General features: G+C 50.6%; 1 protein-coding gene across 4 annotated transcripts in view; it reads left to right on the forward strand.

The window, feature by feature from the left end:
- The first annotated feature begins 715 nt into the window (after nt 1-715).
- Nucleotides 716-13,133, forward strand: part of VANGL1 (VANGL planar cell polarity protein 1) — a 53,474-nt gene continuing 41,056 nt past the window's right edge. For 2 of the 4 annotated variants that reach the window (XR_005372615.1, XM_038561858.1), the window contains exons 1-2: nt 716-848; nt 9,960-10,163. Coding sequence is in view for 3 of the 4 variants with exons in the window: in XM_038561858.1 (XP_038417786.1) it covers nt 10,093-10,163 (71 nt within the window). In the remaining variant the exon portion in view is untranslated. Of the gene's footprint in view, nt 849-1,142; nt 1,282-5,427; nt 5,502-9,959; nt 10,164-13,133 lie in introns of those variants that run through there. The other 2 variants (XM_038561859.1, XM_038561860.1) reach the window with 2 other exon arrangements.

The following is a 13,133-nucleotide window of genomic DNA, read 5'->3' on the forward strand; positions in this document are numbered from 1 at the left end:
TCAGAGATGGATGCCAATCTGGTTGAATCAGGACTGAAACCTGGGGCTGCCTGCCGGCCTTCAGAGGTGTGTTCTTCCAGCAGTTTCTAGAAAACAGGTGGGGGGAGGGGCAGGGGAGGATGGCAATGATTCCTCTGTTACAAGGGAGAGGGTTGGCGGCGGGGGTCTGGCTGTGTGTGGTTATTTGTGGGCTCATTTCCTGGGCTGTGTGTGAGTTTACGTGTGAGTAATGTACCTTGGTTGAGGTGTGGGTGTCTATGGACAGTTGTAGTTCAGCTCTTGGACCGTGTATATGAGTGTGGGTGGTGGGGAGGGTTAGTCCCTGGTCAGTACGAATGTGTGCGGGGCTCTGGTGTAGGCAAACAGGCTGGGATTTTGTGCACGATTGTGAGTGTGTGTGTGGGTGTGGGGGGGGCGCATGCACGCGCGCTTTTGAGGGTGCAAGAATGTTGGGGCTCGCGTGGGGTCAATGGCAAGCCGCGTGCTCGCGGTGTGTGGAGGAGCGGGCGTGTGTGAGGTCGGCCCGCGTGTGCGTGAGCGTGAGCGTGCACGCGCGTGGGTGATCGCGAGCGGGGGGCGGGGAGACGCCGGCCGGGCCCGCCCTGCGCTGCAGGTGGGCCGGGCCCGCGGCGGGGCGGCCGCGCTCGCTGCTCTTGGCTCGCGGCCGCGCCGGGCTCGCGGGGCTGGGCTCGGGCTGCGGGGCGGCGCCGGGACAGGAAGCGGAAAGCGGCAGCGCAGCGGCGGCGGCGGCGGGGCTCTGCCTCTCAGGGAGCCCAGCGCAGGCCGCGCAGCCGGGGCCGCTGAGAGCCGAGAGCGCGGGCCGCGGAGCCCGCTCGGCCGGCGCAGAGGTGAGTCCCGCGAGAGGCCGGGCGCGGGGTGCAGGCCCCCCCCCAGCCGCGGAGCCCCCGCGCCCCGCGCCCCCGCCCCGGGCTGGGACCCCGCGCCCCGCGCCCCGCGCCGCACCCCGATCGAGCCCCCGCCCCCGCCCTCGCCCTCCCCGCGGTCGCTGCTGCGCCCGCGCCTCGGACTTCGGGGTGCGTCCCCGGTGCGCGTCCCGGCCAGGACGTTCCCGGGGCGGGGGCCGGGCGGGGCCGGGCGGTCCTCCGCTCCCCGGGAGCCGGGCGCGCACCGCGTTCCCGCCCCGCCGCGGGGCCAGCGCCCGGGTCAGCGCCCGGGTCAGCGCCCGGAGCCGGCCTGTGTCCGCACCTCGCTGCCGAGGCTCAGGCGGCCCCGGAGGCGGGGGGGCGAGTCCGCCGGCGCCGCGGAGAGCGCAACAGGCAGGTACGAGTTTACTTTCAAAAGCGCCGGGGTGGGCGGCTGGCGTCCGGCGAGCCCCTGCCCGAGGGCCGCGCTGCGGGAGCCCTGCCCTCCCGCCCCCCCCTCCCTCCCCTCCCCTCCCCTCCCCTCCTCTCCTCTCCTCTCCCCTCCCCTCCTCTCCCCTCCCCTCCCCGCGCCGCGCCGGGACCTCACTTCCTCCTGCAGCCTTTGAACTGCCCCGAGCCGCGCGCCCGGGAAGTGTGAAGCTTTATGAGAACCGAGGCGCGGCGCCCGCGGAGGCAGGCGTGGGGCGGAGCCGGGGCCTGGAGCCGCCGAGAAGCCCCTCGCTCTGCCTCCGCACGGCCCGGGCCCGGCCGCTCAGCTCCTCGGCAGCAGAGGCCGCAGCGCAGCGCCGCCCCGGGGGGGAGGGTTGCGTGGCCGGCGCGTGCACTCTGTTGGCCCCTTGCACCGTCGCGGCTGCGGTTGGAAATGCCTGCGTGTATTTTTAGACCTTTACGCCAAAAGCTAGCAAAAGCTGCAGAGAGTCTGGCATTCTCGCTTGATATGTGTACAAATTTCACAGAGTTGCTGGGAAATATTACAGCCGTGTCCCCAATCGACAATGCTAATTAGCATCCTGCTTCCTGCGGATTGCACAGCTCCTAGGCTTTCCAAGTGACACGGCACAAACTGCCTAAAACCAGGGAGAAGTAATTAGTCATTTTATGTAACCACTAATTAGAGTTTTTAGAGTTGAATTAAATCAGTGTGATCTCTCTGGGGCTTTGATTTCTGGGAGGAAACTGTTTTATTCTGCAGTTCCGAGAAATAACCCTCTTCGCCTACCCGGGAGCATTGAGCGTTCCCGAACGTTGGTGTCTCTCAAGGTAATTAGTGAAGTTTTCGCTCTCACAGCCCTGGCGGTGCAACTGGGTTGCAACGTCATTTGTAAGTAAAATGGGACAAGAATCTTGAGAATGGCATATTTGTAAGGACGGCTTGGCCGGGCAGTCCCTTTTTATTGTCTTATGTGTTTGAGCAACAGGACAGAACCATAGAGGATGGTTTCCTCCCCGAGCACCCATTCTGTGTCACCCAGTCTGTTGAAGAATAAACAGATGTTGAGTGAGAAAAGTGTTGTCCCCTCTTTGCCCCTGACACACACAAACACACACCCTGTTTGTTACCCCAGACCTTGGCAGTGTTTGTGTCACCTGGGTGCTTATCACATTGTATTTTATTTTTATTTTTATTTTTTGATTTTTATTTATTTATGATAGTCACAGAGAGAGAGAGAGAGGCAGAGACACAGGCAGAGGGAGAAGCAGGCTCCACACACTGGGAACCCGACGTGGGACTCGATCCCGGGTCTCCAGGATCGTGCCCTGGGCCAAAGGCAGGCGCCAAACCGCTGCACCACCCAGGGATCCCCACATTGTATTTTAGCAGTGTCTAATAATGTAGGCAGCGTCTGTCTACCTTTGGGCTGAGAACTCCTTGGGAGTTACAGCCATTCGACATTCTTTTCTCTCAGACTCCCCACAATGCTTGGGACACTGAACCTGTGAGCAGGAGTTGAAATTGCAAAATTCTTTGTGGGTTATGTATGGTTTGGGACAATTTATGACCGTTGCCTACCCTCCAATGTATAAGTAAACGGTTCTGGTTAATTGCTGTATCGCTGTCTATTTTCCATAACTAAGAGTGCAGGTTGTGGGATTAGATTCTCAGAGGTCACGCCACGGCTTCCTCACTTAATGTGACCTTGCTTTGCTTAACTGTAACATGACCTGAATATCTGTTGTCCCTTACATGGCTTGTTTTGAGGATTGAGATATTGCATGCAAATGATTTAAACGGTCCACAACACGCAGTAAGCACACAGTGATCTGTAAGATTATTAGTGCCATGCCTTCTCTCTGTAAAGCAAACTAGCCGTGGTTAGGGGACTGGCTGTGTGTGGGCATGTGATGTGGGCATTGTGCTATGCTGCTTTCCAGAAGGCGGACAAGACAAGTTTAAGGGGACTTGGGGCTGGACCATGTTTCTGCTCGTGGCTTTGGTCTTGCCTGAAGCCTGATGAAAAGGTACATGCTGTTCTCCCCAATCAGGGTCTTTCTGAATCCCATTTAATTGGACGCAGTCATTGGACTTGGCACCATGGGATTTACAGAGGAGGTGGTACTCATAAAATCTATTTTTTGAAGCTTAAAAGTCTAGCAGAGGTTAAGGGGGTGACTTGAAAACAGATCTACATCACGGGACCCCAGACACGTTAACCATTCACAGCTCTTCAGAAATCTATATCCAGCTGCTGGGACTGTTTCAGAGGTAATTAGAGATTCGAACCAAGAGTAGTTATTCTAGGAAGGTGATTTGAAATCATTAGCAAAACAGGTAAAATGAAGTTGACATTTTGAACGCAAGCAGCCCAGAGTCATTCAATTTTAAGGGGTCTGTTGTAATGAAAGAATCATTGAGTTTGTCACAAATGCCACAAGCCCTCTGATCCCCACATCAGTGACCTGGATAATGTTTTATGGTTTATAGGCCACAAGTTCAGCAAAAGGTTTTTCAGAGCTTGCCATACTTCTTCCTACCCTCCCTTTCAACCCCCAAGTCCTCCAAATAAACTCCACAAAACAGCTTTTGTTTTTGTTTTTGTTTTCTTGATCTGTCTGATATTCACTTCCAACCTGGGACTAGTAAAAGGAGGTCCAAGGAACAGAATGGAAATCCCTAAATTAGCTAAAGTTAATGGTATTCATTCTGGGTAGAGTAGCACTGACCCAACAAGATTCGTTAAGTTTAATGCAAGTGCTAAGGAGATCTTGTGCCATGGGAAGGTATGCTTCGTAACTGAATGAATTTGACTTTACTGATGATAAATAACAACGCCAAATGGTGTGAGGGCTTTCCACATGCTAGGCACTATTCTAAATGGCTATGAATTCTCTCATTTGATACCCACCACAAGCCGATAAGTAAAATATAATTATGTTGTTAGGAACACAGGCACAGAAAAGGTAAGTAACTTGATCTGAGGTTACACAGCTGGCGCGTACCGGAGCCACGATTTGAACAATGACAGTTTTCACTTGTCTTCGTTGCTCCTCCTCTGCCAAAGAAGAGCTGACTATGAATGAAATTATCTCCATTTACATTTTCCCCTTAAGTGCCATTTGACTGGAAAGGGGGACCTTGAGAATAATGTTCACCGCAAAACAATAAAAATAATGATTGATGGGGAAAAAAATAATTAATGGAGTAAAACCCTTTAGCATTATGTGTCTGGTAGAAAAGTCACGTGCACAGTGTACATAAAAACGACTGTGCCAGAAACTTCTTTCCCTTAGAAATAGACCCACTGCTGAAGGAGTAGAATGACCCTTTAAGTGCAGAGAGTGTGTGTGTGTGTGTCTGTACCCCCTCTTGAGATAACTTTCTACCTTCCAAACCAGAGTTCCCTTAATTATTTTATAGCTGTAGGCAGAGCTGTTGATGTTTTTATAATTTCCTTTTCGTCAAGGTTAACTTAATGTTTACCACTGTCATTACCATAACATATTATTTCCCTCATATGAGCTTCTGAACACTGTGTTTTTCTTTTAAGTAGTAGGCAGGTATATTTTATGTGGGTGAACTTAACTTGAGGGAAAGATTCTCTTTGAGGCCACCCATCTTCAGTTTTTAATAAAGCGTGGCAAAGGGGGTTCTCGCTGACCTTTTTGCCTGGGAATCCCAGAATTTCAGATGCTGCCATGCAGGCAAAAGTGCACCTGTCTCAACACTGCCCTCTTGGCCTTTGGGGGATGTGAATTGACCAGCCTCGACCCTGGCCTGGCCTGTGGCCCCAGCTTCCCTCCAGGCAGTGCCTGTAGCTGGTACTGTGGCCCTTGCTCCTACTCTAGCAGGCGACTGCTGCTGACTGTTAACTTAGCCTGTCTGGACTTATAAACCCTGCTGCCGAGTGAGATGGTTTTGTGAGCACATTGCTGGTGGTTCTGACATCACTGCTAACCTGATCTCTGCGTTGTCCTCTCCACAGAGAATGTAAAATAGGCAGCCTCCACCATTCCTTCTACAATGGGTCTGTGGCCTCCACGACGTGAGGTCTGCCCCAGAAAACCTTGCTCGGCACATATTTACTGAGTGCCTGTTGCATTCTAGGAGCTGGACAAATCCTACGGAACGTGGTCCCTGCCCTCATGGAGCTCATAGTCTCTTCGGGAGCCAGATGTGAAGTAATCATGCCAACGTGTCATCGGAAATTGTGATATAAAGGGAAAGGATGGGGTGCTGTGAAGGGGCCTCACGTAGACAAGAGGATCTGGAAAGGCCTCTGGAAAGAAGCAGGATTTAGTGGAGAGGGATGAGTAGGAGTGGAGCAAAATGGGGCGTGGGGAGAGTATAGCAGTTGTACTGGGCTCTGCCAAGACTGAGGCTGCAGAGAGCCTGGTGCTTTGATGGGCCTGGCGCTGAAGAAAGAGGGGTGCAGCTGGTGAGGTGGGCAGGGCCCCACTGACCCAAGTGGAAGATGCTGTGTTGTACTCCCACTGGAGTGGGACACCATGCAAGGGTTTTAAGCAGAGAAGTGACATCCACCTTGTGATATGAAAGATCGCTCTGGCAGCTGCCCATGCCCTATACCATGGGGGTCATCGCTGGGGTCAGGATGATAGAGGGACAGGATCCAGATTACAGGATCCATATTTACACCTTTCTGTGACTGTGTGGCAGCTGATCTGTTTATTACCCTGGGGACCTGATTCCTTTTCATTACTTTACTGTCTTCCTGATAAGGCATCCCTCTGACCTTATTTGAGTTCTGCTAATTTCTTATGCATACAAGTGAACTATCTTATAAACATCATTGCGGTGATAAGCTTCATGATGGGTGTTTGTGTTAACTGTATGCAAGCTCTTTCATTGGCCCTGAAAATAAGTCCGCTCTGGATTTTCTTAGTTTGCCTCCTGTTGCTCATGCTTAATCCTTACCGAGATCTGGGACAGGATTCTATAGCTGTGATAGAAACAGCATGACTTCGGGAAAGGAGCCCGTACTCAGCGGAGACTGGATTCCATGGTGGGGGTGGTGGGGAGCGAGCTGCAGACTTAGTAGTAGGTTAGCCCTCTGTGCATGGAGCCTGGAGGAGGTGGGTGGCTGAGCATTGGGGGAATGAGAGGAGGCTCCTGAGGGCAGGTGGCACTTAATGACAGTGGGATGCATGGGAATCACAGGAGAGAGTGTTGGAGGTGGCACTTAATGATAGTGGGATGCATGCGAATCACAGGAGAGAGAGTGTTGGAGGTGCCACTTAATGACAGTGGGATGCATGCGAATCACAGGAGAGAGAGTGTTGGAGGTGGCACAGGCCTGGGTAGATGGGATAGGTGGGATGACTGGATCCCCCTGGCCAAGGATGTTGGAAAGACTAGGCCAGGACTCCAGGGGGCACTTGTGGGGGTGCTCCAAAAAGAGCAGGGGGCAGCCGAGTAGGAGAGGTGCCCTGAGGGGGATTTATTTTTTCAGTATTTGTCAAGTACCTGTTATGCCCAGAATATCCTGCAATAGGTACACCGTGGCTCCCATCTCCGGGGAGCTTATGCTAGGATAAATCCACAGACGGAGAAGAAGAACGGGCGAGTTTTGAGCCTTAAAGGATAACTTGATGGGGGCGAGGGAAAGAGTGTTGGAGAAATAGTAGCCCCAACGCCATCGGGTCAGAGGATGACCGGTAGTGGAAAGCTCTGGGAGGACAGGCCACTTGCTGTGCACATGTGCTGTTGTTGTTGCTGTGCCAGCATTGCTTAGCATGGCCTCCTGTGGCTGCTTGCTGAATGCGGAGTAAGATGAATGCAAAAATGGGATCAGAAGGTCTCTGGAAAGGAGGACGAGGATGTGACCTCTGCATTTGGCCCACTTAGAGCTGCTTCAGTAGAGTGTGGAGGGAGGAGGATTGGGGGGACAGTTGAGGGGGAGGGAGTGGCAGTGCATACAGACCGCCCCTCTGAGGAATACAGGTAGGACTTGTGGGAGAACCTGTACGTGGGTGCTGGTAGAGTTAGGTGAAGCCTTTCCCCAGAAGGCACTTGGGAACCCATGATTTCCTTTAAGGGACATGCCTGGAGTTGTCTTAATGGATGGCCAGAGATTTTAATGGGGACCTAAAATGATGTCCTTTCTCAGAGGGGGGAAGGAAGGGGAGCCTGGGTTACCATGCGCCTTCCGTAAGGAGCCTGGTTTATTGCTCTCACCAACAGAGGAAGAGCTCATGTTAAATGGCCTTTTTTATGGGGGGCAGGGCAACAGTGGCTCAGACATGTCACAGCCAGCCCAGGTCTGCAAGGGCCTGGGTCATCTGCCTCTGAGACACCCCAGGCAGCATTTAGCCAAAATTAGCTGGAAGTGGGGATGGGAATGGGGAGATTGGGAGAGCTGGGGCCAAGGGCCATCATGGGAAGAAGCTCATTCTGGACAGGCCCGGGGACCCTAGCTCACCTCCTAAGCCAGGTGTCCACTAGGTACAAAGCAGATGCAGAAGCCACAAAGTCCAGAGCCGAAAGGAAGTGAGAATCGAAGGCACTGGAGCTGGAAGCTCACTGAAATTACTGGCTGAAAACGGTGGGAGGCGGAGTCAGTGGTAAAAAAGAGGATGAGTGTGCTCTTCAAGTTTTCTAGGAAAGTGGAGGTGGTTCAAGAGCAAAACGCACATTCCAAAAAAAAAAAAGCCACTATGTTTGTTTTTACACTCAGCCCCCAGACTAGGGTCCTTATTTGCATTTTACGGGTGAGAAACTGCCTTGCTCCAGCGCACAGCTGTAGTTAGCCACCCGGGGCTGAGACGCCCGCCCAGTGCTGTCTGACTGTAGGCGGGCAGCAGGTGGAAAGGCGAGTGGGGCCAGCTCTGCCCTGCTCCTGTCCATGCTCTGCTCTTGCAGAGAAAGGCAAGGAGGGACATCAGCTTTCAGGACCTGAACAGGGAGGTGCTGGGAGCCACAACTCTCCGTTCGATGCAGTAGGAGCCCCCTTGCTACTCACAGCCTTCCTGTTCCTCACGGTTTACGGTGCGAGGTCTAGTAATGTGACTGAGGTTACATGACCAAGAAGTGGGTAAAGCCTGGGATTGGAACCCAGCCCCAGACCCTGTGTGTGTTAGTGTTCTCAGATCAGCCCTGTGATTTATCCCAGTTTGACAGGTGAGGAGTCTGAGCCTGAGAAAAGCAAGGGGCTTCTCCTGGGTTGTATCAGAGGGTGAAGAGTGCTGGGCTAGAACCCACTGCTCGCCTGGGGCTCTTGATGGCAGAGGAGAAATGAAACGATGAGCCAGAACACCCAGGACAAGGGAGGCTGGGCCCAGAGGTCACAGTGCCTGCAAGCGAACGCACCTCATTTCCATACTTCCACACAGAACGAATGCTAAGGGCAAAGGCATCTTAAGCTATCTTTGAGCCTGGAAGGTATGCTGGTATGTGGAGGTGACCCAAAGGTTGGCTTCCGGCCTGCAGGTGGGTGCAGGGGTCAGGGAGCTTTGGTCCCCTCCCAGTAGGGGTAGGGCTGTGGCATTTGCAGCTCCTTTGTTCTGTCTTCACACTTATGTCACCAGCTCTAGTTTGCTGTTTCAACACTGCAAGGAGGAGCCCTGATGGGCGGAGACCAGCTCTGGAGGTGCAGGATAAAGGGAGAGACAAACTTGAGGTTCTGGGGCCTTTAGGAGTAAAGGTTGTGGCATGTGGGGCTCAGGAATGTACTTGGAAATGTTTCCAATTTATTTTTATTGCAAAGCAATATCTAATGAAAATGTGGGGAAAGACCCAGGAGCCTGCAACTAATAAATCACCTGCTCACTTTCCTTTTCCGATGTTCCTTCTTAATCACTGTGTTTACAGAAGCCTTTTATAAGACTGTAACTGTAAAGCAGATTCAGGATGTATCTACAGTCCTGCAGTTTGCTTTTTAAATTTATCATTATGTTGTAAAACTTTCCATCCTTCCTGGTTATTTTAAACAGCTATCTGATATTTCTTTGGGTGGAGGAATCCTGTTTTCCTTACCTCGTCCCCCCCCAACTCCGCCCTGCTTTGGGGGCATTTAGATTATTTTGGGCTTTCTCCTGTTGTAAACAATGCCATAATAGTTTTTCTTTCTTTCTTTTTTTTTTTTTTCCAAAAAGAATCAGTTCTCGAAGATAAATTCTCATGAGTTTGGATTCCTGGTTTAAAGAGATAGAGAACTTTTTTTTTTTTTTTTTATTGTCTTTTGGAAACTATGAACAAAATCCCTTAAAAGCTACTTCCCTGGGTATTGTTCTGGTCACCAGCAAACTGGCAGTGGGGGCTGGGCACTGTCTCGGCTGTCGGATGGGAAGCCACTTCCTCCAGCCTGAACCCAGGCTGTCGGATGGGAAGCCACTTCCTCCAGCCTGAACCCACGCAGGGAGGCTGCGTCCAGGAAATGGCCAAGGGCCAGGTCTCTCCCTCTGCTGCTGTGCCTGCCACTGTCATAGAGGTTTGGCCTGCCAGCACCTGCCTATCTCCCTCCTGGACACTTGGGGAAGCATTTAGCATTCAGACTCTTCCTCTTTGCTCATGTGTTCTGGAACAGGCCCCAGAGAGGAGGTAGCTGCCATCATTTATCTTCTGGAATCTTTAGGTTACCTTTGAAAGTTAATATCTTTTTTTTTTCTCCCTGTTTTTCCTAGAATTTGTTCCCTTTGAAGAGTGGCTCCTGGATATCCAGGCCCTTTGGGGCTTTAGGAGCCTAGTAGGTGAAATTCTCTGCCTCTGAGGAGAAACACTGCCCGCTCCTTCCTCAAGAGCAAGCTCCCCATTGCTATGGATACCGAATCCACATATTCTGGATATTCTTACTATTCAAGTCATTCGAAGAAATCTCACAGACAAGGGTATGTAAGCTCTTGATTGTTCCACCTTTATTTCCATTTGGGAAAACTTGCAGGTTGGTCCTGCTTTCTAGGCTCACTTTTCTTTTCTTTAAATATTTTATTTATTTATTAGAGAGATGGAGAGAGAGCAGAGCACACAAGTGGCCTGAGCCACCCAGGGGCCCCCAGACTCACTTTTCAAGCGGTGAAGCTGGGTTTCGGGGCTGTTGATATTGGAGGTTCAGTTCACCCGTGGATGAGAAGCTGGGCTTTCAGAGCATTTAGCGTGCGTTGGGAGTAACCATACCACCAATTTACATTTTATAGCTGTCATTACGGTTGATGACCTAAATGTCTGACAGTTGATTTTATTTTATTTTGTTTTTTTTTTTTTTTTGACAATTGGTTTTAAATTAAAGTTTCTTCCTGCAGTGGAAATGTTTTCCATTTTTAAGGACTTCTCAGAGATGACACTTCTCCCAAAGCTTTACCAAAAATGTAAATGAAAGTTTAAAAAAAAAAAAAAAAAGGTGTTGATTTGTTGCTTTTCACCTAAAGTTGCTGACTCATTGTTTGTTAGGCATTTGCTGTGATGTTTATACACTAGGTGGTAGGATGGGTCTCGTGCCATGTTGCTCTCTGGCTAGTTTTCCCAGGGAACAAGCCTAGGTAATGGAAGATTGCCATTGAGACGCCTGGGTGGCTCAGTCGGTTAAGCATCTGCCTTTGACTCAGGTCATGATCCCAGGGTCCCTGGATCGAGCCCCACCTCAGGCTCCCTGCTCAGCTGGGTGCCTGCTTCTCCCTTTGCTAGTGCTTGCTCTCTCTCTGTCAAATAAATAGATAAAGTCTTTAAGAAAAGAAAACAGAAACCACCATCTGGGGTGATGGGGACCAAACTCTCCTCCTCGTCTGTGCAAAATGCACAGGTCTGCCCTGGCACTCGTAGAGTCTGCTGTTTACAGACCTGCAGAATGTTTGGTAAGTCAAGGAACAAGGGCATGAATGAGTGAATGAATGAATGAATAATGGAGAGGTGGTTAAGAAGACAGTTGGTGAAGTTGTAGTGCTGCCTCTTGCTTAGACTCGTCATCTGTGAAGTGGGTATGGCCATCTCACAGGGCTGTTGAGAGGATTCAGTAAGACTGTTCATATAAAGTGTTTAACCTAGCACAAAGTGGGAGGTCACTAATCAGTGACTGTGTTAATGCTATTAACAGTCTTGGCATTTCAGCACCACATTCAAAGGTCCCAACTGGCTAGAGCCCAAAGGTCCAGCTGTGTTGGCAATGCTGCGAGGGCTGGGAGGGCTGGGAGCACCGGTTGTAGTGGTGTTTTCCTGACCAAGCAGTTGCTCACACAAGCAGCCGAATGCAGAGTGGCGTTTTGTTTTGTAATAGGGCAATAAAATGTGTTTATCTAATTGACTTATGTATTTGCGAGCCCATATGGATGTACACAGGCTGCAAAAGGTGTAGAAGGATGTTCTCTGAGCTGCCAGCAGTGGTCACCCATGGGACAGGGACTGGACACAAGGCAGTGACTGATGGGAATTTTGTTTTTGCTTTATCTTTCTGTACCTGTTCAGTCTTCTACAAGGGAGTGTTTTGTAATTTAAAATATGAATGAGATAAAAGCGTATAAAACAGAAACTTTCAAAGATTGTTTAATGGTCTGAGAAATCATGTTTACAAGGGCATGTTCTAAAAAAAGACTCAAAACTATATTCTTATAAGATGAATGGTTTTAAAAAAAATTTTAAAAAAAAAAAAAGAAGATGAATGGTAACGTCATTGGCTGCACCTGTCTTGTCTCTGAGTATAGAATTATTAAGATTATGGGTGAGTTTCTTTTTTTTTTTTAAACCTCAATTTTCTGAATTTTCACATACTGGTCTTAAAATCCTAAAAATGAGGGCAGCCCGGGTGGCTCAGTGGTTTAGCGCCACCGTCGGCGCAGGGTGTGATGCCAGGGTCCCAGGGTCAAGTCCCACATCGGGCTCCCCGCAGGTAGCCTGCTTCTCCCTCTGCCTGTGTCTCTGACTCTCTCTCTCTGTGTCTCTCATGAATAAATAAATAAAATCTTTTAAAAAATAAGTAAATCATAAAACACCAGAAACAGCCATTTGGAAACACGACATCTTTGCATCTTCCTGCAGACAGTCATTCCTTTGTCGGTGTGCCAAGCTTCTCTTTCCACACGGCAGTGACAGGCATAGGAATTTGGGGTGCTGCTGGTGCTTGGGGATGGATTGGGGATGACACATTACGGTATTTAAGTAGGAACCATCTCTGGCCTCCTCTGCCTATACATGTGCGTCCCAACTCTCATACGTAGGGGCCCCAGGCTGTCCTTTGCTCTTTTCTGAGGCCTCTTGGGGCCCCCAGAAATTGAGACAGCAGTGCCCTTGTGGTGACTTTATGATCGAAACAGCATGCAGAACTGTTCATACTTTCTAGGGCCCATGTGGAAAGTACTTGGCAAATGATAGTACAAGCTGAGACTTTTAGTAAAGTACTCAGGGGGTGTTACTGAAAGCCTATTCAGAAAAGCTTTGTGTGGAAGGGATGGCCATTCAAGATTCCATGGGTTCTTGATGAAAAGACAACCCCCACTTGCAGTGAATTCTCTGAGGGCCCTGTAGGGCATAGCGGCCAACTATGGGGCAGAGCTTGTAGCCTGTAGATGGTGTGTGCTGGGGAGTGCTTCGGCAGGGCATAAAGAATATTGTACAGTGGGACTCCTGGGGGGCTCAGAGGTTGAATATCTGCCTTGGGCTCAGGGCATGATCCTGGAGTCCTGGGATCGAGTCCCACATCGGGCTCCCTGTGGGGAGCCTGCCTCTCCATCTGCCTGTGTCTCTGCCTCTCTCTGTGTCTCTCATAAGTAGATACATATATAAAATCCTTAAAAAAAAAAAATTGCGCAGTAATGATACCCCTCATCAGTGTGTATGCAGGCCCTAGACCCAGCCAAGGGTCTGGTACCCCC

The sequence above is a fragment of the Canis lupus genome, chromosome 17, assembly GCF_011100685.1.
Source record: "Canis lupus familiaris isolate Mischka breed German Shepherd chromosome 17, alternate assembly UU_Cfam_GSD_1.0, whole genome shotgun sequence".
NCBI classification, from domain to species: Eukaryota; Metazoa; Chordata; class Mammalia; order Carnivora; family Canidae; genus Canis; species Canis lupus.